At 39.3% G+C, this 24,160-nt stretch overlaps 1 protein-coding gene across 4 annotated transcripts in view; it reads right to left on the bottom strand.

Moving 5' to 3' along the window:
• Positions 1-2,233: 2,233 nt before the first annotated feature.
• The window catches only part of ANK3 (ankyrin 3, node of Ranvier (ankyrin G)), a 600,548-nt gene continuing 578,621 nt past the window's right edge, over positions 2,234-24,160 (bottom strand). For 3 of the 4 annotated variants that reach the window (XM_011988324.1, XM_011988323.1, XM_011988325.1), the window contains 2 exons: positions 18,259-18,346; positions 2,234-5,761 (listed from right to left, as the gene is read on the bottom strand). In XM_011988324.1, the coding sequence (XP_011843714.1) occupies positions 18,278-18,346 (69 nt within the window). In that variant the 3' untranslated portion in view covers positions 2,234-5,761; positions 18,259-18,277. The remainder of the gene's footprint in view (positions 5,762-18,258; positions 18,347-24,160) is intronic. The other variant, XM_011988322.1, reaches the window with a different exon arrangement.

Below are 24,160 nucleotides of genomic sequence, written 5' to 3'. Positions count from 1 at the left end.
AGAGTTGGTTAGTTGCCTTTAAAATGTTTTTAAAGTTTTCTATTGAAATATTTTTGTCAGGTCTTGAGTCCCACTTAATTCTGACTAGCAGGCGGAATATGGAAGTGCAGTGGGGCTGGGTGGCTCACGCCTGTAATCCCAACACTTTGGGAGGCCGAGGCGGGCAGATCACCTGAGATCGGGAGTTCGAGACCAGCCTGGATTACATGGTGAAACCCCATCTCTACTAAAAAAACAAAAAAAAATTAGCCAGGCATAGTGGCGGGTGCCTGTAATATCATGTGCTTGGGAGGCTGAGGCAGGAAAATCGCTTGAACCCAGGAGGCGGAGGTTGCAGTGAGCCGAGATTGCGCTATTGCACTCCAGCCTGGGTGACAAGAGCAAAACTCCGTCTCAAAAAAAGAGAAAGTGCATTGGTTATGCTCAGCAGCCACAGGGCTGTTCCTCCCCACCTTATATGTCTTCTCACATTCTTCAGCATGCACTGCCTATGATGTGCTGCAGTAGTTTTATTTCCACAAGTCGTTCTATAATTTCCTGTCCTGAGGAGCCCTAATTTAGATTTCACACAGAGGCTGGTGGTATTCTCCTCACTTTGACGGTAGTGGGTAGGGAACTGATGTATCCTGTGCCTGGGAGAGCACCTGGAAAGTGGCAGGCACTGAGTTACATGCTGTGAAATGAGACGAATGATTGGAGGGATGCATGGGTTTGGAGAACCACATGATCCATCCTTCTCTTCTCAGTTACATGCTCCTTTATTCCATCCTCTTACTGGCATTGAGAGAGACGGGATGAAAATGAGGTAGATATCTGACTTGCCAGAAAGAAGGATTTTAAACAGCATAGTATCCATTTGCCTTCCTTTCCTTCCTCTAATGATATTAAACAGAGATGTGGGATAGAAATGAATAAAGTAGGTTGGATTTTAGAGGAAACGGGAAAGGAGGAGGAGCTGTGGTGAATGGTGAAACACATTTACTCAGCAACACCAAGGTGGAGGCAACCAAACTAACTTTGTTATAGACAGGAAGGTTCATGATGGGTTATCCACACTCTTGCCTGGTTTCTCAGTGGCCAGTCAGTGATGAGGATGAGCACCATCGCCCATGGCCACAGGAAGGATGGCCACTTCAGCAGTGTGACTGTGTGCCCTTTGCTCATGAGGTATTGGTACATCCAGACCCCAATTATTAACGACTTTTTGGCTAAGAAGGAGATCGTGCAACTGGAATGGGCCAGTGGAAGTTGGTGACACAAGCTAGTCCTTGGTGAATGAAGTCATTAGAATCAAAAGCTGTGCTTTCCTTCACTTTCCAAGTTGGTTGAGCCTGTAAAGAAAATGGTATAGAGTAACATTCCCAATTTACTGCTCCTTGGCCTCTGATGTTTGCTGACTCATTCATTCTTGCACTCAACAAATATTTCTCGAGCACTCATAAGGTGTTAGGCACTATCGTGGGTACTATAGATGTAGCATAGAACAAAACAAAGTCCTTGTCCCCAAGGAGTGTACAGTCTAGTATGAAGCCCTGGTGGCATACATCATGTGACAACATTTTTGAAAAGCTGGCAAGTCATTATTCTCTCTCAGCTCTCAGAATTATGCCAATGGTTGAGTTAGATGACAAAGGAGAAGTGGTAGTTGACGATGCTGGGGGTGTGTGGGGGGGTGCGGAATCAGGCAGGGAGATCATGTTTTTTGGGATATCAGAGTTATATGGTGGTCCTAGAAAAGAAGTCCTCAGAGGTATTGCTTCTGGTGTGCTTCCTGTGGCATTCTAAGATAGTTCTTCTCACTGCCTTAGAATCCCCTGAGCATGTTCATCTCAACTTTGCTATGGAACTCTTTTGGAATTGGTGAGGAGTCTCAGGATGTCCAGTTGGAAATGCAACCCTCAGGGCATCTTATTCCCTAACTCAGGAAGCACTAGGGGCTGAAGAGTAAAAATTCTTCACTTTATGTTCACCTGCTTGCACATATCGTATGTAGCTATCAGTGAATAAGTGTAGCAGATACGATGGTAAATTTCATTTTACTCTATTTTGAACTATCTGCATTTAATTCTATTAAAGAAATGAAAGCTGTTGGGCTTGTTACTAAGGATACTTACCAGAATCTGCTCTATTATTTAATTTTTGTATTGGTACATATTTAGCGAGGTAACCGTGTAAAGAAATTACACCACTGCCTTCCACCTCGTATTATTAAAATAACTCTTGAAAAGTTTGGTTCAAATCTCAATCTTGTAAATGTTTACTTCTGGACAATTTGATCATCAATTCATGAAACAGAAGCAGTGTGATATGCCTGCGAAATTACACACCATGTAATATGCCACAGCCTCTTCAAGCAAAGCAAGAATACCAAGACTCACTCAGATAAGAAGTTAGTTTTTGGATCACTGGCTTCTTTAGAGACACTCAGAAGATGCCTTATTATTTTTGTGATTTATTTCTGGGCTTCTCACATATCCCTGTCATACAGCCAAACATGAGCTGATGCTGATAATAGTTGATTGGCCATGGAGAAAATCCTCAGTCTTGATGGAACTCCAGGATGACACCAAATGAACAGCGAGGAACATCAGGATGCCAAAAAAGTCCTTATTTACAGAGGAAAGGAGGCTAGCTGCTTATGTGTTCAATGAAGAAATAGATGCCTCTTAAAAGTATTGAAATAATACTGCATAGTGTATTGCCATAATTTGGCAATACAGTGATAGCATATTTTAATTTAATAAATTCAATAATTTAGTTAGAATATAAAATGAAAAAAAACAGCAAATATCCAGAACTTATCAATCACAATTCATTTTTTACAGTAATGTCAATCAATGAAAAGCTTAAATACATATTTATAAGCTGGCAGGCCAAATATTATGTTAGAAATACATAATGTATGTCACATTCAATCCACATATACATGTATAAATATATTCATATACACACATATGCAAGTTAAATCTTGAATGTCATATTTTGGATACTTCTGAGTAAACTTATGACCTTCTGCTTGATTGGAACCAAAGCATATCACATATACCTAAAGTCAAATTTTTGGGTATATAAACACAACTATTTAATACGTAAACAGGTATACATCATTGAGTTTCTGGTTCAGGATAAACACCTTCTCTCAAAGACTGAGTCAGAAATTCATAACTCTTAGATAGGAAGTTAGGACACCTATATTCTGATCCTGGCTTTACAGGCTCAGAACTTTTGGGGAAAGTTTTTTTTTTTAAACTTCTCAAGGGTCTAACTTTACCCATCATAAAATAATTTTGGTGCAAGGGTAGTGGCACATTTTTAAATTTGGGATACCACACAGATGCAACCTAGCCCCATTCTTTATGCAAAGTAGATTATCTGTGCATTTCTTCTGCATTGATAGTGAGTCCTTACTGGGGACAACTCATTCTACTTGGCAACAATCTTTAATGAACAGGCAATATATAACATTGCTGAAAGTCTCTAAGCACTCATGTAATTTTATAAAAGGATCATTACCATCAAAGAAAGACAGTACCTAATTCATAAAGGAGATATAAGGACTAAGTAAGTAAATGGAATGTGCTTAGAACAGAGAATAGCATGTAGCGAGCACTCCAGTTTTAGTGGTGATGATGACAGTTACTACTATCACTACTACCATATGCTAAGCTGGTAACTAGAATCAAAGTTAAAACAGCCATGGTCTCTGCCTCAGTAGAATTTAGATTCACGCAGTGTATGGGTTGCAAACTCATAGTCAGGATGTACAAATATAAGAAATGAGGCTGTGGCAGTGATACCTGTAGACCCCATACCTAGCTGGAGTGGGCAGGGACAATTTGGCCCCAGCAGGTTGTTACCTTCTGGGAATGAGGTCCATTGTTGCCAAATCTTGCTTTTTAAGAGAAGTTAGCAACTTGATTATGTGAAATCTCCCAACTTGTAAGAATGGACAATAAATATAAATTAATAAAACAAAACAAATGCTCTGTGGGCTAAAAGCAACTGCATGTTGATGGCTCCTAGAAGTGCCAGTCAAGTTTTTGACATGCTGGCTATGGTATCTCCAATTCTCCACTTTTTGAGATGGCCTGAACAGATGTGGGCAAAATTTACTTGTCAACTAATCTTTAATTCTTGGCTCCCCCAAGAAATGCACAGACCTTATAAGCTGGGAGCTTGCAGGGCACATATGAATGTTAGAGACTGTCATCTCATCAGTGACCACAGAGGCACAAAGAGGACCAACGGGGTGGATTGACCAGGACTCATATGACAAGGGATTAGACAACTACCTTTTGCCAGAAAACACAAGGAGACTGTAGAGCACAGATAGGTGAAGAGTTTAACACAATTTATTTTATGCTTAAATAATCGACTAGGTCATCCAGTGTATGGTTTTTCATACATAGGTCATTAGAGCTATGTGTCAATGAATGCTGATTTTATGTGAATATAATCAACAAATTAAAGAATTTCACCAAAACCCAAATAAAAATGCCCTTGAAAACACAGCAGCCTTATTAACCTAATATGACACTGCTAGAATGGTTACAAATGATTGGCTTACTGAAAGGTGTCTACATCTTATAGCCAGTACACAATACAGTAATAATTTTACAGCGTGCTGCCATTCTACTAGCTAAGAATTTCTGTTCAGTCCATTTTAAATACCCCCGACTGGGGCCTCTTATGAGCACCATCCACCTCTAAAGCGGCAAGCATTTACCCCCTTTTAAGCACTAACAGTTAGCATCCCCCCACCCCCGAAAGCAACTACCGTATAGGTTATTTTTTTGTTGTTGTTTTTAGGTCATTTCATTGAAAAATTGGCAATAGCAACAAATATTAGATGAAGGGCTTTGTGTTTACAGATAAAATCTTTTGTGTTGCAGTATATTGTAGTGTTTGCAAAATTGGAAAAGATTTAATCAAAATAAGGTGATACACATGCATCAAAATATTAGTATTCTGAAGAAAAAAATTTTTCACAGAACTACAGAATTCCTCATTTTGGGAATTATTTAAATTTGCAGCAGATTTTAAAGATTTGTTTTTCTTTTTAAAATCAAGCTAGCAGTTTTGCATATACAAACATTATAATTGCTAATATACAAGAATCAGTGAAGAGTCCCCCCCCACCCAGAATCCCTCCCTCCTCTTCTAGGGTGAAGTCACTTGAGACCCCTATTTGTTAAATGCATTTGCAATATTCTGTTTGTGTTCTAAGAGGCAGTGCCTTATCAACATTTTATTCTATTTTTCTGTTAGAATTTATACAGTGTTATTATTTACAGCAAAACTATCGATGTTTTAAAAAAGAAACAAATAGTGTTTATACCCTGACAGTTTGGGTCCAAGAAAAATAAGGCGAGCTGTTGTAGATTTAGTAATTTTAGTGTTTCTCTGTGATTTGATCATTCCATCTCCTTCTGTCCCTTCTGATGGCAGGAATTTCTTCCTTTTGTATATGACACCAAATTACTTGAGATAAACTGTTAACAGCATGGCTTCTTGTATATACACTGCATTGCTAATTGCACACGCGCCAATCCGGAAATGAAAGTGATTTCCATGCTCTGTAAATTGGCTCATGCTAAATTAAAATGTGGGTGGTTTTCTTTTCTTTTCTTTTTGCATAAAAAAAAATCATGCCATTAATGTGTGGAAGCAGCGAACACACACACACTTCTCGGTGAATTTTTACTTCCTGCTGACATTTCTTCCATGAATTTCTCAATACTGGCAGTAAAAACTTATGATCCTGTGGAAAGAGACAGTAGACAGTGAGTTTAGCTTTCTTTTTTTCTCTTTTCTTCTTCTTCTTCTTTTTCTTTTTTTTATTAAGAGAACTAGTGTAAGCCTTACTTGCCATTCAACAGAAAAGTCTTAGAGAATAGAGGCCCTCCATTCCCTATGGGGTGGTTTAACATGATGCTGCTACCTGCTTGATGCCTTAGAGGGTGTACTGGAAAGCTCTTAGAAGGCAGTGACCTTTTCTAGGTGACCCTGTGACCTCCGGGAGCCTTGCTTATTATTGTATTTGTGTTTTGTAATTGTACTAGACCACCTGGTTCAACTTTTTTTTTTTTTTGAGACAGAGTCTTGCTCTGTCACCCAGGCTGGAGTGCCGTGGCCCGAAATTGGCTCACTGCAAGCTCCGCCTCCTGGGTTCACACCATTCTCCTGCCTCAGCCTCCTGAGTAGCTGGGACTGCAGGCGCCCGCCACCATGCCCAGCTAATTTTTTGTATTTTTAGTGGAGATGGGATTTCACCGTGTTAGCCAGGATGGTCTCAATCTCCTGACCTCGTGATGTGCCCACCTCAGCCTCCCAAAGTACTGGGATTAGAGGCGTGAGCCACCGTGCCTGGCCCTCAACTTTTATGTAACAAAGTTGTGAGTTGTTTTTGAGTTTCCATGGACCCCCCTAGGTTGAAGGTCACATAATCTGAGCATGCCCAGATGAACTAAATATGCAACCATAGGAGGAACCTAAGTTTTCAGACTGAGGAGCTAATTAAGAAGCTTATGCCTCATGGCAGGATCCAATCAGATAGAGCCTTGGCGTCACCCCATTGCAGGATCCAGTCAGATCATGCCTCATTATCCTATGCTTCTAAAACATGACCCAGCCCCCAGCTTAGAGAGACAGATTTGTCTCCTTGTCAGTCAAGCAGCAATACACCTTTCTCCTGCAAAAACCTGGTGCTAGGTGTTTGGTGTTTGACTTTCCACTGTGCACGGGCAAATACCCAGTTTGGTTCAGTGACAGTTTTAGAGACTGTGTTGGGAAGACCCTCTTCTAGTTCTGTCTGAAGCTCAGGTTATTCAACTGCTTGGGGAAGCCATTTTATAGCCCTTTGGGCCTTAGTCTTATCTGTGAAATGAGGTGGCTGAGAGAGGTAATCTCTGAGACTTCCCTAAACATCAAAATGTAAGGAGTCTGGGACTTCCATGAGCAGAAAGGGCCAAGGATATGGAGTCGGGATACAGCATCTCAGCTATTTCTGAATGCTTTGTAAGTCTCTCACTTCTCCAAAAATTCAACTCATTTTTCAAAAGGAGGAAAAGTGTCATTACTTCCTTACAATGAAATTTGTTTTCCATAACCAAATTAAAATTAAAGAGAAACTTCTACCACGGCAAAGAACTTCAGCTTTTCTTGTCCCTGTCAGTCATAATGGGACAAATTAATTTTATTTGAGCTTTTCAGTGGAGGCTCCACTGAGAACGTCTTGTCTTGCTGGATGATTCCTGCATAAAGCATCTGTGTTTTATCACCAGTCTTACTGTGTCAAAATAAATCATTCTTTGGCAGAGGTTTTCATACTTTTGTGCACTATTGTGGTATGAATTTGCCTTTTCCATAAAATGAAGTTCTTCCCATACATTGTCTCTCCTCCTTGTTCAGTGTGAAAAGCTGACAAACTTGCATGCCTGCCTCAGAACAAGATACAGCTCCTATAGAAATCCTGAGTAAGACAAGAACAATTTTAAGAATAACCCTGCTCACTCACATATAAACAACAGACTATATCTGCAGATCTAGGACAACCTTTAGAATTCGACCTCTCTTGGGGCCCAGGCGTGTTTCCAGTGACCTTGAAGATGTTTACTTACCTCAGACAAGTATCTTCCTCTTTAGATGGGTCACCTAGGACACCCTGGCTTATGGAAATATGTTGGGTACAGCACTTCCTCTCTCTGCCCCACTACAGGCCTTGGCTTCCTTTTTAGTATTAAAAGTGCTACTGACCTCCATGCCCCAGGTCACTAATGCTTGGAGCCAAGAACATGAAAGTATCAATTCCTCCTATGTGATTTCAACACCCCTCCCCTGTGACTCTGTGAGGTTCCAAAGAAGGAAAGTGACTCACTTGGGTAGATCATCTTGCAGAGGGTGGGCAAATCAGAAGATGATGATCAGGGTTTCCTCACCTGCTTTTATCATTTAATCCTAATCTTTTAGGCACTAGGCTTCTTAGATGGTCCTATGATAATGTTACTATAGTCTCACTCCCTGCTTTCTCTAAACCCCTCCCCCTGACTTTTTGAAGCTTAATACATAATTTATATACCATACTTCAGCTATTATAAATACACACCCAGGCTGGAATGGAATGGCATGATCACAGCTAACTGCAACTCTGCCTCCCGGGTTCAAGCGATTCTCCTGTCTCAGCCTCCCGAGTAGCTGGGACTACAGGCGCACGCCACCACGCCTGGCTAATTTTTTGTATTTTTAGTAGAGATGGGGTTTCATCATGTTGGCCAGCCTGGTCTTGTACTCCTAACCTCAAGTGATCTACCTGCCTCGGCCTCCCAAAGTGTTGGGATTATAGACAGGAGCCACTGCGCCTGGTCTGGCTTGATAATTTTTAATAAATTTATGTAGATGTGTGATCATCACTACTTTTCTCCATGTCTCCTAAAAACCAATCCAACTTCCCAGGTTAATTTCCTAATGAGTAACAAGGCCTTTCTCTTCTCACCTCAATCCAAGCAAATGTTATCTTTCTGGATATACTGGATATGTTTCTATCATTTAAAAAAATGCTGTGAATTATGCCTACTTATATTCCAGTGAGGATGATTTGGGTGATTTTTTAAAAGTGGGAGTTAGTTCCTCTTATAAATTTTTCTTTTCTTAGTTATGCAATCAGAGCATGTTGGTCCCAACCACACTGGGTACAGGAAGGTCATTCATTGGACAAAAGACTACACCAGGTACCATGTTGCATAAAAAGCATGAGAACCTTGGCTAAGTGACTGTGTACTTACTATAAAAACATTGACACTTGGTATAAACTGTGATGACAGCGCCATCTGATGGGAAGGTGTGAGGGCAGAAGCCATCAAGATGACATTTCAAAAATAGAATTTTGAATCATCTCCCTTTTCTGGTTTAGATAATGGATATGAGATAGATGCAGTTACACTTAGGAATCTGTCTTTCTTTGGGTTTTGTATGCCTTTCAAACCTAAAGGTGGGAGAAACTAAATCAGAAAACCAATCATTCCTTTTAGCCATTTCACTGTATTTTTAAGAAACATTTTAAAATATACAAAAATAGGGTCAGGCACGGTGGCTCATGTCTGTAATCCCAGCACTTTAGGAGGTCAAGGCCGGGGTGGGGGCGGATCACCTGAGATCAGGAGTTCAAGACCAGCCTGGACAACATAGTGAAACCCAGTCTGTACTAAAAATACAAAAAATTGGCCGGGCGTGGTGGTGGGCACCTATAATCCCAACTACTCAGGGAGGCTGAGGCAGAAGAATTGCTTGAACCCAAGAGGCAGAGGTTGCAGTTAGCCGAGCTCGCGCCATCGCACTCCAGCCTGGAATGACACAGCGAGACTTCAAACAGACAAACAAACAAAAACAAACTTGGAAACAGCAATTCATTGGATTTTCGTGGCGGTTGATACTTTACAGTTAAATATGTACTGCATACATTCAAGTCAGGCGCATGCTCTGGTACAGAACTGATTTGTCTTTTATAGGTGAATGGACATACCTGTGGATTTTAGACGCTAATGCCTAGCTTTAAAAAGGGTCTCCTATCTTTGATTTGGCATTTGAAGCTCTCTGGTCCAGCCCAATGAACCTTTTTAGGCTTAATTCCTACTATCCTCCACTGAGGACAGATTGTTTTGCAGTCTCCAGTGGTTCTCAAACTTGGTTGCACATTAGAATTACCTGGGAAAATTAAAACAATATCCAGGCCACATCCCATACCAGTTTATATAGAATTTTTCGGGATGGGGCCCAGCATCAAAAATTTTTAAAAACTCTAGATAATTTGAGAGCCAGTCAAATGTTCTGGAGCAGTGCTTCTCAAAGTTTAATCTGCATGACGTAAGAGTCTTTGAGTGCAGATTCTGATTCAGTAGGTCAGTGTGTCTGAAATTCTGTTTTTATTTATTTATTTTTGAGATGGAGTCTTGCTCTGTTGCCCAGGCTGGAGTGCAATGCGTTCTTGGCTCACTGCAACCTCTGCCTCCCGGGTTCAAGCGATTCTCCTGCCTCAGCCTCCTGAGTAGCTGGGATTAAAGGTGCCCACCACCATGCCTGGCTCATTTTTTGTATTTTTTAGTAGAGATGGGACTTCACCATGTTGGCCAGGGTGGTCTTGAACTCCTGACCTCAGGTGATCTGCCCACCTCGACCTCCCAAAGTGTTGGGATTATAGGCATGTCACCACGCCCAGCCTGAAATTCTGTATTTCTAACAGACTTTCAGGCAGGCTAGTCCTGCTGACACTGTGGTCCACAGACTTCACTTTGAGGATCTAGATTACATGCCAGGGATCAACTACAAGTTGTTTTCCCACCTCATTGTCTTTGCTCATGATTTTGTATCCACCTATACTTGCTTCTCTGATGATCATCTGTGGCTAACTCCTCTTCTACCCTTCAAATTTGTTTCAAATGGCACCTCCTTGAAAGCTCAGACTTCACTCTCCCTATTGAAATCTACCTTTGTAGTTCAACTCTTACTCATCTTTAAGACTTAGCTGTGTCATGGCTTAAGGAAAGCCTGAGCTCACTGAGGACAGAGAGGTCTTGACTCTAGTTCTTTGTTTCTCTCCCTACCCACCTCTCCCTTTCCCTTCTTTTCTCTTTTTCCTTCTCTGTAGTTACAGAAATCATGCGCTAAGACTTTTTTCTAAAAATTAATTTTAAGTACTTTATGTAACTAAAATAAACCACAGTGCAGTTTTAACATAATTCCCAATTCAGGTAGCTTTGTTTTTTCACTAATACCAAGAAATGGGGCTTTTTTGTTTGTTCTTTTCTGTTCACTTGTGAGTAAAAAGTATCTTAAGTCAAACGGCTGGACAAAAAATACTGGAAAACTATTCATGTTTTAGCAGTGAGAGAAAAACATAACAGTAATAAAATTTTATTACTGTTGTTATTTTTATTAGGTAAAGGTATTTATTCTAAACGGTTCTAAAGTGGGTTAGCTAATTTAATCCTAATAACCGTGAGGTACTATTATTTTTTCCATTTTATAGATAAGAAAACGGAGCCACAAAGCTTTTATTTATTTATTTGTTAATTAATTTAGTTTTTTTGAGATGGAGTTTTGCTCTGTCGCCCAGGCTGGAGTACAGTGGTACGATCTTGGCTCGATACAACCTCTGCCTCCTGGGTTCAAGCAATTCTGCCTCAGCCTCCTGAGTAGCTGGGACCACAGGCACGTGCTACCACGCCTGGCTAATTTTTGTCTTTTTAGTAGAAATGGGCGGCGTTTCACCATGTTGGCCAGGCTGGTCTCTTAACTTCTGACCTCAGGTGATCCACCTGCCTCGGCCTCCCAAAGTGCTGGGATTACACTGCGTCCAGCCAAAAAGAGAGCCATAAAGTTCTCTTAAATAGCGAGCTCAAGGTTACAGTTAATATATAGTGGAACCAGAATTGGAGATCAAGCCTCTAGCTCTTTATCTTGAAGCCAAGGCTTTTGTTAATAGGAATTTTTTAAGGGTAAGAAAAATAAAAAATATATAATACAAAAACGTATTTACTCTATATGAATTCTGGTAAAATATTGGGGAGGACAGGGCCCTGAATTTGTAGTGAAGCAATTCAGCCCATAGCTCTGACTTCTGAGAATCAGACTCAGGAAATCCAGACCTGTCATTAACTGCACTCAGCCTTAGAGATTTTGCTGTCTCTTTGTCACTGTTAATTCCTTAGTAAAGAGGAACAAGAATACCTGTTTTACTAATTTCCTAGGGCTACTATGAGAAACAAGTGATATGGAATAGAAACTTTTCTGAAGTGTAAACCACCATCACATGCAGAGGATTTCACACACTGCTGTTCTCGCTTCTCCCAATATTATATTCTAGCATCACTGGCTGCTGCTTCTTAGTCCACCAGCTTCTGTAATCCAAAGCTCTTCAAGGTTCTATTCTTGGTTCTCTTAATACTAGTAATAGGTGACACTTATTGAGTGCCTACTAAGGAACATCATGGTTGGAGTTCTGCAGGAAGAGAGAGGTCAGAGGCAATTTTATTTTATTTTATTTTAAGATGGAGTCTCGCTCTGTCACCCAGGCTGGAGTGCAGTGGCGCGATCTCAGCTCACTGCAAGCTCCACCTCCCGGGTTCACACCATTCTCCTGCCTCAGCCTCTTAAGTAGCTGGGACTACAGGCACCCGCTACCACACCCGGCTAATTTTTTTGTATTTTTAGTAGAGATCGGGTTTCACCGTGTTAGCCAAGATAGTCTCGATCTCCTGACCTCGTGATCCGCCCGCCTCGGCCTCCTAAAGTGCTGGGATTACAGGTGTGAGCCACTGCATCCGGCTGAGGAAAGTTTTTTAAACTCTGAAATGTTGCTTTTGAGGACTCAACCTTTGAGCCCCTTCTTGGCTTACTTCAGCTTTCTCCCTAGGTAATCACATCCATTCACTGGTATTCAATACCCAGGTCTTTTGTGATGATTTCCACATTTTGATATGCACAGCCCCAACTTTTCCTCAGAGCTTCGGACTTGTGTATGTAACATAAATACTTGGATGTCTCATAGCATTTCAAACTCAAGTTCAAGCCTGAATGCCTGCCACTCTTCTTAAAACTCATTCCTCTTCCACTATCATCTAGTTGCTTATACCAGAAATCTGGGAATCATTTTTGACTCAATGGTTCTTCTCCACTCTGCCCACCACACTAATCTATCAAGTGCTGTCAGTCTTCCCAGCCGAAGCCACCATTATGGCTTAGTTGAACTGAAGCAATAACTTCCTAATTGGTTACCTTCATTTTATTCTTGTCCCCCTATCCATTCTCTACATAGTCCGTGCTCTTAATTTTTTTTTTTTTTAAAGAGGGAAAAAAGACCAAGTTAGATCCTTGCTTAAAATCCTTCAGAGGCTTCGAATTCTTTTACACACACACACACACACACACACACACACACACACACACAATTATTTTAAATTCAAGGGTACATGTGCAGGTTTGTTACAGATTATTTTGTAACCCAGGTACTAAGCCTAGTACCCAATAGCTAATTTTTCCTCTCCTCTCCCCTCTCCCTGTCAAGTAGACCCCAGTGTCTGTTGTTTCCCTTTTTGTGTCCATGTGTTCTCATCATTTAATTTCCACTAAATGAGAATATACAGTATTTGGTTTTCTGTTCCTGGTTAGTTGGCTAACCAGGTTAGCAATTTTGGTTAGTTTGCTAAGGATAGTCTCTAGCTCTATTCACGTTCCTGCAAAGGACATGATCTCGCTCTTTTTTTTATAGCTGCATAGTATTCCATGGTGTATGTGTGTGTACTGCATTGTCTTTATCCAGTCTACCATTGATGGGCATTTAGGTTGATTCCATGTCTGTGCTATTGTGAATAGTGCTGCAGTGAACATATGTGTGCACGTGTCTTTGTGACAGAACAGTTTATATTCCTTTGGGTATATACACCCAGTAATGGGATTGCTGGGTCAAATGGTAGTTCTGTTTTTAGCTCTTTGAGGAATTGCCACACCGCTTTCCACAATGGTTGAACTAATTTACACTCCCACCAACAGTGTAAAAATGTTTCCTTTTCTCCACAACCTTGCCAGTACCTGTTATTTTTTGAGTTTTAATAATAGCCATTCTGACTGGTGTGACATGGTATCTCATTGTGGTTTTAATGTGCAATTCTCTAATGATCAGTGATGTTAAGCTTTTATTCATATGCTTGTTTGCTGCATGCATGTCTTCTTTTGAAAAGTATCTGTGCATGGCTGGGCACAGTGGCTCACGCCTGTAATTCCAGCACTTTGGGAGGCCAAGGTGAGTGGGTCACTTGAGTTCAGGAGTTTGAGACCACCCTGGCCAACATGGTGAAACCCCATCCTATGAAAAACACAAAAATTAGCTTGGCATAGTAGCATGTGCCTGTAATCCCAGTTACTCAGAAGGCTGAGGCACGAGAATCGCTTGAACCCGGGAGGCAGAGGTTGCAGTGAGCCAAGATTGTGCTACTGCACTCCAGCCTGGGCAACAGGTGAGACTGTCTCAAAAATAAAAGAAAAAACAAAAAGCGTCTGTTCATGTTCTTTGCTTACTTTTTAATGGGGTGGGTTGTTTTTTGCTTGTAAAAAGCAAAAATTGACAAACTGGACCTAATTAAGGAACTTCTGCACAGCAAAAGAAACTATCAACAGAATAAAGAGACAACCTACATAATGGGAGAAAATATTTGCTAACTACGCATCTGACAAAAGTCTAACATCCAGCATCTAAAAGGAACTTAAATTCCCTTTAGAATGAAATCTAAATCCTTTCCTCTGGCCTACAGGGCTCTGAATGATAGTGTGTCTTTTTTTTTTTTTTTTTTTTTTTTAAATGTTTTCTTGTGCCTATCTTACCTACCACCAGCTCACCTAACATATTTGAAGAAATGGAAGATCACACACCAATCTTATATATTTGAAGAAATGAAAGATCAGTGTATGATCTTCAGTGTAAAGATCATACACTGATCTTTCATTTCTTCAAATATGTTAGGCCTATTTCCTACCTCAGGGTCCTTGCACATGTTGTACTCTTTGCTTGGGGTCCTCTTCCTCTCCATTATTTTCATAATTGGTGCCACCCATGAGGTCTTAATGTCACGATTTTAGAGAGACCTTCCCTAGCCCCCAAGTCTAAGTGCATTCTCACATTCTTTCATTGGATCCTGGACTTTGTATTTTCAGTGTTTAAACATTTGTACCATTTCTTTTTCCCATTTACGACTGGGAGATCCAGAAAGACAGGGACCACGGAGAATTTATTCACTATTGTAAATCTAGTCCTTCCACTTTAAGCCAGGCAGATGGCCAAATATTGTTAACTTTTTGGCCTCAGATAAAGGGCTGCCTTGACAAGCGTCAGCACTCTTGCCACTCTTGGCTTACACATGGCTGTGAGAACTTCAGCATTTTCCTAGAAGAGGTTTAGAGTACAGTATGTATCATGGAAGTCTTTGCCATGGCTTAAATGACCTTTTATCTGGGGATCTTCCCTTGCTATGACCTCACTAATCAGCCCCCGTTTTTGGTATTTGAAGTAAACTCTAGAGATTTAGAAATGAAGTCTTGCTTTGTTAAGAAAAAAGAATAAAAAAACATGAGTTCTTTCACTGTGTAGAGTAAGAAGAAATTTACGATGGGTTGCTCTTGTACCTGCATTTGATTCAGAATTTGTTTTTGGGTCTCTAATGATCAAATATTATTTATTAATATAAGTAGTAGTTAAGATCTATGTTCTAGATAAGTTCAAATTTTATTCTTTTGCTCCCTAGCTGTAGTACCTTGAGTAAATCATTTAAGTTTTCTAAACCTCAGTTTCCCCATTTTTTTAAAAAAGGTGTTGGGGGATAGTTGTATTTACCTTATAGCATTGTTTTGGGGATTTCCTAAGGTAATATATAATTGTTTACCTAGTGTCTGCCATATAGCAATCATTTCACAGAAGATGACTATTATTATTCTTTGTAAATACTTTGAGAGAGATAGCTTAATGTAATAGAAAGAATGTCAGGCGGAGAATCAATAATCTTGACTTCAAGTCTTAGCTCTACCAGTCATAAACTGTGTGAAGGCAGAAACATCATTTGACCTGTCCGAGCCTTAATATCCTCATCTGTAAAAGGTCACAAGCAAAATGGCCTGACTTGCCATAAGGATTAAATAAGATAAGAATGTAAATGTACTTTGTAAAGTATAAATCACTCTATACTATGTACAAATCTTGGAAGTCATTGGCTTTTCTCTTTAAAAATAGGATGGCTATGACTCAATATTAAAGAAAAGCAGGTACTGAGTTCAGATAGCTCAAAATTCAACTGGTTCTACAATGGGAAATACAAATTTTGATGTTACCATCTAGGACACAGTCATATTTGGCAGCATTCTACTTGCTTAGTTATTTTGTCTTTTTTTTTTTTTTTAAAGAGGCAGCCAGCATGACTATAAAAACTCTCACTATAGTTGCAAATCGATTTTTCTGGAGCACATATATTCAGCCTCCTGGAATTCCAGGCAGTATTCTTGGACTCATTCCCTAAGTTCACTTATGGAAAGTAAATACTACCTGGAAAGTAAAATTAGGCTTGTCAAGTCACTGTTCTTTCAGTCTGACACATTGTTTGCTTTAGCTGAAGTTATTTTCACATTCATATGAATCTACCCAACGTTCTCTCTCCTTTGAGTGGTGCAGCAAGTGAGTCTGACAACTTCTTTAGAGGATGATTATTTAAAATTTTAAAACCTCCTTTATATTTAGTGAGCAAGCTGTTTTTAAATGAACACAGTCTAAAGGACCCTGGAAGCATAGCACTGTCATATTCTTTGTGTCATTTATTCAGATATTAGGAATATGTCATTGCAGAAAATGGCTCAGCGGGTGTAGGTAACCTTTTTGGTTCTTTTCCACTTGGAGCCTGAGAATATGATTGAACAAGCTGCTAAACTTTAGGGGCGTACTACAGTTGACTGAATTTTTTTCTACTTTCGTTTCATTTTTCACTTAGAATTGCATGCATGGATGAATTCAAGATAATAAACTCATGCTTAGTATTTTGTGGATCTGCTATAGAGAGGTCTTTCACCAGGTTCAGCAGTAGGGCATGCATAGGAGTGGGTTCATTCTAGGTACTGCTACATTGATGTCGTCCTTCATGTTCTCATCTTGGATCCTTCTTATCCAATAAAAACCAAGTTGTGTTGGTATTTTTTGATTTAGCCATCCTCACTGCCAAGCTAGCTTCTGCAATAGTCTCTCAACAGGTTTTCTGTTCATTAATTCCCCGGCATTTAGAGCGAGTGATGCAGAACATAAACTAGATCATACCTCACTCTTGCCTAAAATCCCTTAGTGCTTTCCCACTGCTTTTTGGGTACAGCCCAGAAGCCTTACAGAGATGACTGACTCCTACTCATTCTTTAAAATTCAGCTCAAACATCATTCTCAAGGAAACCTTCCCCGTCACCTCTGACCCAGGTTAAGTCTCTGGCAAACAAGTGGACACTGGAGGCAGCTTGTTTGGGTTTGTATCCTAGTTCTGCCACTTTTTACTTTTGTGAGCTTTGTAACCACTTTGGGCCTGTTTCCTCATCTATCAAACGGGGATGATGAAGGCCTTATCCAAGAGGGCTGGCTGTGAGGATTGCCTGAAGAGCACACATAAAACACTGGGAAGAGGATGTGTAGTAAACATTCTTTCCAGAATGCTCTGCAGTTCTTAGTGGTTTTGTCACTGCCATTAAACGGTCATGTGAGAAAGTCTCAAAGAAATGAAGTAAATGTTATACTGAATAAACAAATGATAAGGCTGGGGGCGGGGGAGGGAGAATTGAGAACTTATCTGGACCTTAGTTAGCTCACATATAAAATTACAGGCAGTGAAACTAGGTTACTTCCCAGCTACTTCCCTCAGCACTCTGCATACCAGTATTCTGGCAAGTAGGGAACAGCAGATGCATGAAAATGAAAACTAGAATCTGTTTGCTCTTTCTTACTACTTTAACCTGTGGGTCTAAGAGGACTGGAGGTGAACTAAAGAAATGATTTTGCTTTACCTTACAAACTATAGAGGATTTTCTTTTTCACCCCAACTGGCCTTTCTAATTGTAGCTAAGTATAAATAAATAGGACAATGTAAAAGGAAAATAATGTGATCTATAAAGAAAAGTCCAGGCAAATGTAAACAAAGCTCACTTACTAAACATTTATCTTAAACAATAAACAATAGTGCCATTAACCTCCTATTTTTTCCTTTGTTTATATAAAACACCAGATAGATATGTCATTTAATTTAGACTTGGAAACTCACTTTATTTCAACCAAAATGATATCCTCAGATGCTGTTCTGCTAAAATGGTGAAAGGCTGGATCAATAAAACTCTCAGAGTATAACTGTAAGAATTATTTGTGGCCAAATAGTCTTCCTGTTACACTGTATAAGGCTATTGTATTTCATAGTCAGCCTTTACTCTTATCACTATTTATATTTGCTCCTGGAAACATAATTTACAATAAAATTGCTGCCTAATTTATGAGGAGAAAGTTAATGGACTGTGAAACAGAAGTCAAGTTTCATTGTGTATATATATGCAAACATAAACAGAACTTGAAGAACTTCGTATTTGATTTTCCAAGCTGGAATTCAGTGAAAAGGAAACGACGGGGAAAAACCTGAATCACTTATTTAGTGAAATTTTAAGTTTCACAGGAATTTAAGTCCTACTGTTGTTGATATGAACACACCTCACCTTGACTGACCGTTCGCTGTTACGAGTGGCTCTTCTTTTCGACGTGCCGGATTTCTTTCTTCGTTTTCACCTTAAAACCTTCTCCCTGCTTTAAAAGGAATGTACATATTAAGATTTCATAGTAAAAGAGTTTTGGTTATAAAGCAGTCCCATTCTGATCCTTGGAGGCTGGATTAGGACAAGTGAAACAGTTTAAAGCACTTTGTCACTTCATGTCCAAAAATACATACAATCTTTAGCTTAACCACACAGTTTAGCATCATCAAGGCAAGCTAGAGAGCACTGTCAAAGTGAATACAACATAATCGTACTTGACAATAATTCAGTAGGTTAGTGATAAATCAAAATAATGAGCAGCCTGTCCATCTCCTATAGTAGGCTAAAAGAAATCATCACCACAGCTCACAAGGCGGCAGAATTGTAACCAATCTGTTGCAATGAGACTCAAACTTCTTAGTTAAGTACTAATCCATGGAAATGCTGTTGATCTGAGGGACTATTTTTTAGTGGAATTGCCAATGACTTCCTCTTACTGTCAGACCAAGGAAGCATCTATTTTCTATAAACAAATCCTCTCTCTTCACTGAGAATCAGGAATACAGCTCCCCAAGAGCAAAGTTGTGGCACACATACTCAGTTTTTACCCTATTTTTAACAGCAAACAAATGAAGCCTTTTCAATTTTCTAATTTGTACTTCTGATAAATTTTCAGTTTACTTTTTCTAATGTAAACATAGTCTATTGAAGTTTCTATTTTTAAATTGAAAAGGGTAGAGATCCGAGAAACAAGTGAAAAATAACCAGAGATGTTTTCTCTGAGAGAAAGGGGTTGATTGGAGGGATTCTTTAACTGGCACATTGGAAATGGGCTGTTATAAACCCAAAGAGGGGAACCCCCTCCTCAGATTAGGATGGAAGAATTCAGATTTCCCACAGAACGTGTTGGAAAGAGAAAATGCATGGATCTGATGTGCAGATCTTGAACTGAGCCTTTTGCCTTTCTAACTTTTAAAGACTGTGCTGTTGGAGTGCTCTCCGCCCATGTCCCAACAGACACGCAGCTGAAGGCCAAGCCCTGGGTGGGGCTGAGGCACTGCTCTGAGGTTTGGTGGTGAAGGGTTTTATCTTCTTTCTCCCTCAAACTGGCACATTCTGTCCCCTATAAATGACCTTATCTCTGTGAAAATTCTGAAGACAGTTAAAAAAAAAAAAAGTATGTAACAAAGAATGTTAGGAAGAAAAGTATTTTTCTTTGACTCCGATCAAATGCATAAGATGTCAAAAGCAGCAAACACTTCAAGCTGCCACACTGCAGATGCCAGCCTGTTAGCAGCAATTTCTAGGGAGCGCACAAAGCTTTTGTCCTCTACATTCTCTTTGGCAATCCCTCTCCATTACCACATCATCATGTTTTCTCTCTTGTGGGATAACAATTCGTCTTAATACTTTCCGAGTGATCTGTAGGAAGTAATGGTGAAAAGTAGAGATTTTTCTGTTTCAGGAGGTGACACTACAGCACAAAAGTAGCAGAGTTTTTAATGTAGAAAATCTAAATTCCAAGAGAAGTATGAAATCTCAATGATGATTACTTTTCTGGTGATGAGGTTGCCTTCTTCATCGGTAAATTGTTCTTCTGTGACAGATTCACCAGGAATGTTTTTTGCTTCCTCTCCCTAAAGGATGTGGCATAAAGATTAGCAACATACTATGGAGAAATCACACTAATCCAAACACCACACACATGCTCTGGAATTTTAGAGAAAGAAGTTGTAAATTCTACTTGCTACTCCAGTGCAAGGGAAAAGGGCTGACTTCACTGACAGTTATTTAGCAGTCAACAACATTCAAGCATTAAACCTCAAGGATGTATAAGAGTGATGGTTAGCAACAGATTCTAGAAGGAAGAATTTGAAAATACATAATTATAGGATGCAGTTACACACTGTAAACCAAAAGGCTTCATATGTTGAAACAAATTTTAGCCAAGGATTAGAGCTCTGATTAGATCGTCTCCCTTTGAGCACTGTTTTTTCTTCATTAGTTCTACCAAATCTCTAGAGATTTTTGTGGATTGAGTTTAATCTAACTTGAACTAAGATAGTACTTTAGTTTGGGCATGATATTTATCACTCTGGTTTATTTAAAAATTCATTCATTAAAGATAATACATACATTTTTTGAAAGATTATGAGAAAAGTTGAGGGTACAGAGAGAATACTGTTTTAAAGACTGAATCTTTCATAGCTCTTAAAATAAATGAGAATAACTGTGTCTGATACAGTTACATAGTTTATACACTGAAGTATCTTCATTGCTATAGGTAAAAAAATAGATAAAATCAATACCAAGGGAATTTAAGATGATATCTTCTGATCTATGCACCCACCATCTATAAGAACATAAAGTTGTTTTGTAATAAAAAAAAAATGAGAACAAAACAATAGTGTTTTAGTCTTTATTCTGTCATTTTAAGTCAGAATTGCCTCTCTACTGGCTGTAATATATGGCAGTCATAGAATGTGCTCACCATTGGCTGGCATTGACAAAATTATCAGAGCCACTATCTTTTACATTCCAGTAGCACAGAGTTAGAATCTGGCTTTCTGGTTTGTTATCTAATTTTGGAGGGGAAACTCTGAGAGGTCTCACTCTGTTTTAAAAATAGAATACATTCTTAACTCTCCAGGGTGGGTGCCTATTTTCCTGTTCATAGACAGCTTGGTGGATTTAGATGGCTCTACAGTATCTCTCCACTAGCTCTATGATTGTATAATAAGACAAACTACTCAGCAAAAGTAGAACCACATCTGCAATACATTACCTTCATTTGTGTTTAACTTAAGATATGTGCCACTTATAGTCTGGGAGAACAAGGATGAAGATCTTAAGGATGGATTAGTATTCCAAGGACCTATTGATCTTTCAGTCAAACTTCTTATTGAAAAGGTGAAATGGATAATGATGCTTGGCAGTGTACAGATGTGGCTTTGTTTTGTTTTAGGGAGAATGGACAATCACAAAAACAGCTGCCTTCCTGGAAAAGTGAGATTCTAACTCTTTGTGTTACTGGAATGGAAAAGATAGTGGCTCTGATAATTTCATCAGTGCCAGCCAATGGTGAGAACATTCTATGATCGCCATATGTCACAATCAGTAGAAAGGCAGTTCTGGTTCAAAATAGCAGAAGACAGACTAGAACACTATTGTTTTGCTAACAAAGTTTTGTTCTCATTTTTTTTTTTCTTATTACAAAGTGACTTTGTGTTCTTACAGTTTGTGGGTGCATAGTTCATGACAATGGGTGGGACATTTACCTGGTTTTTCCTCACTGTGATATAGGTGGAATGAAAATAAAACAAGGTGTTTCTTGATCTTGTTTAGTGCATCCCCAATCTTGCTTATGACAAGCTTGAATCAGCACAGTGAAGAGAGGGGAGAAAAACTGGGAAAATGTAGAGGTCTCATGTAATTGCACTAAAATTTGCAACACATTTTTAATGGGAGTGTTATTTGTATTTTCTATGGTTGGTGGTTTCGAATGTTTGGAAAAAACCCAAAATTTTATTTTAAAAGTACAGTCATAAAGACAGCAAAGAAAAGCCAACAAAAAGTAATGAAAGTTTTCCTTATAGCTTAAATATGAATGACAAATATTTTTGAGCTAACTTTTGGAAATGTCCACCTCTTTGAGTGATAGACAGTTAAAGAACCCAGCAAAATCGCTAAAATGGTATCCTGTTGGGCAACTAATGAATTAATCTTTTTGTGGGAAAAGATGCCAGTTAATTTTCAAGTTGTCTGGACAATCTCTGAAAGGAACTATGAAGTAAGCATATGTATAAGCATAGTGAATACATACAAGTGTATTGACTTAGATTAATAGCCTTACAAAAGCAAAACCCTACTTATAAATAATAAGCCCAAATGACTAGGGGAATAGATTAGATAGGAGTTGATTAAATAGATAGGAAAGACAGTAGGGAGTCATAAAATATGTTTTTAAAAAATTTACCCATCTTTAATTCTGTCAACTATATTGGAGACCAAATGTTACCTAGGAGAGAGCTCTGAGGCCTCTCTTCCATGGGAGAAAGTAATCTCAATGAGTTTTTAAAGTTCTTGAAAACACTTAGTACTTTTAAGTAAACAAAATTGTCTCCGTGGTCTTGTTGACAACATCATTTCTGGCAACCTCCCTTCCCTTCCCCCGACCATTATAAAGGAAAGTTATAGCACGTGTGGTGTTAAATTTTTAGCTCTGGTGACGGCCTTAATGAAAATTAACTGTACTTCCCTCTGGACTCCTGCTAGAAGCACTACATTTTATAACCTCTATTTCTCTTTGAATTTTTGAATAAAATGGAAGAGAGACAATATGAAATGTACCAATCTGCTTTGATGTATACATTACAACTTGAATTGTCCAAAAATAGGATTGATGTGATATATTTTACAAAAAGTAAGTACTAAGCAGTATCAATAGTATAATCCATTTTTCTGTCTACGAAACCTACATATTTTACACACATATTTGTATATGTGTGTAAAAACAGTCTGAAGCTTGTGAACAGTGGCTACCTCTGGGAAATGGAATGAACGGATAGAACTTACCATACGTTTGAACTGCCTGATTTCAAACGTACGGAGAAACATACATATAAGCTCTTATTTAGAAAACCAGTAAAAATGTTGAAAAATTGAAATAAAAATACAGTTGTGCTCAAGCCTGTAATCCCAGCACTTTGGGAGGCCGAGACGGGCGGATCACGAGGTCAGGAGATCGAGACCATCCTGGCTAACACGGTGAAACCCCATCTCTACTAAAAATACAAAAAACTAGCCGGGCGAGGTGGCGGGCGCCTGTAGTCCCAGCCTCCAGGAGGCTGAGGCCGGAGAATGGCGTGAACCCAGGAGGCGGAGGTTGCAGTGAGCTGAGATCCAGCCACGGCACTCCAACCTGGGCGGCAGAGCGAGACTCCGCCTCAAAAAAAAAAAAAAAAAAAAAAAAAAAAAAATACAGTTGTACTATATAGTAAAAATTTAGTTCTTTGAATTTTATGAAGCTTCACAATAGTTTGGTTGTGTGTTGGTTTAAAGATTTTTACCTTTGCAGTCACTGGATTTGCTAAGCAAATAAGGTAAACTCAGGACTGGTTGGTAACTTAAACTGCTTCTAAGCATTTGAAACCACTGTGATATTATCAAATTGTATCATCAGCACATTCATTTAAGTCCCATGACAAATGGGAGATTTTGTTAACTTGACTCATAGGAGTTTGAAAACATTAAATGTAAAAAGTTAAAACTTCATAGAAAAAGAATGGATCCACTTTGAAAGTAAACAGAAAAGTCACTGTCACCTCATTTATTACACAAATGGAATTCTAAGAAGACAGATTTGCCCAGACTTTCAGCAATCCAATCCTTAGCATACATACTGCTTCCTCTGGGAGATACTTCCCAGCCAGAGCTAGCTCTGGGAGGGATGGAACAACCCCAGAATAGTTTTCAGAACTGGGATACTAAGTGCTAGGGGCCTTACTATGGCAAACAGTGTTAACTATGTTGGTTCAGTCCACGCTTGGACAGCATCCATGAGGTAGGTCAAATTCCCAGCATTCCAGCCCCATCAAATGGTTCCCAGGAATGACAGCCCAATGCTGCCCTCTTCTGTGTGGCTGAAAAGGTCTGAATGGCCAAATACCTGATTTAGTCTAGCAAAAAGTATTCCTTTTTCATTTGTTCTGGAAGAGAAATACATTTGTTCCTTAGTATCCACAGGGATTGGTTCCAGGACCTCTGCGGATAGAAAAATCTGCAGATGCTCAAGTCCCGGATATAAAATGGTGTAGTATTTGCATATAAACTATACACATTCTCCCATATACTTTAAATCACCTCT

This window comes from Mandrillus leucophaeus, unplaced genomic scaffold, assembly GCF_000951045.1.
Source record: "Mandrillus leucophaeus isolate KB7577 unplaced genomic scaffold, Mleu.le_1.0 Scaffold327, whole genome shotgun sequence".
Lineage (NCBI taxonomy): Eukaryota > Metazoa > Chordata > Mammalia > Primates > Cercopithecidae > Mandrillus > Mandrillus leucophaeus.
Note: the sequence above shows the minus strand (reverse complement) of the source record. Positions and strands in the feature narration are given on the sequence as shown.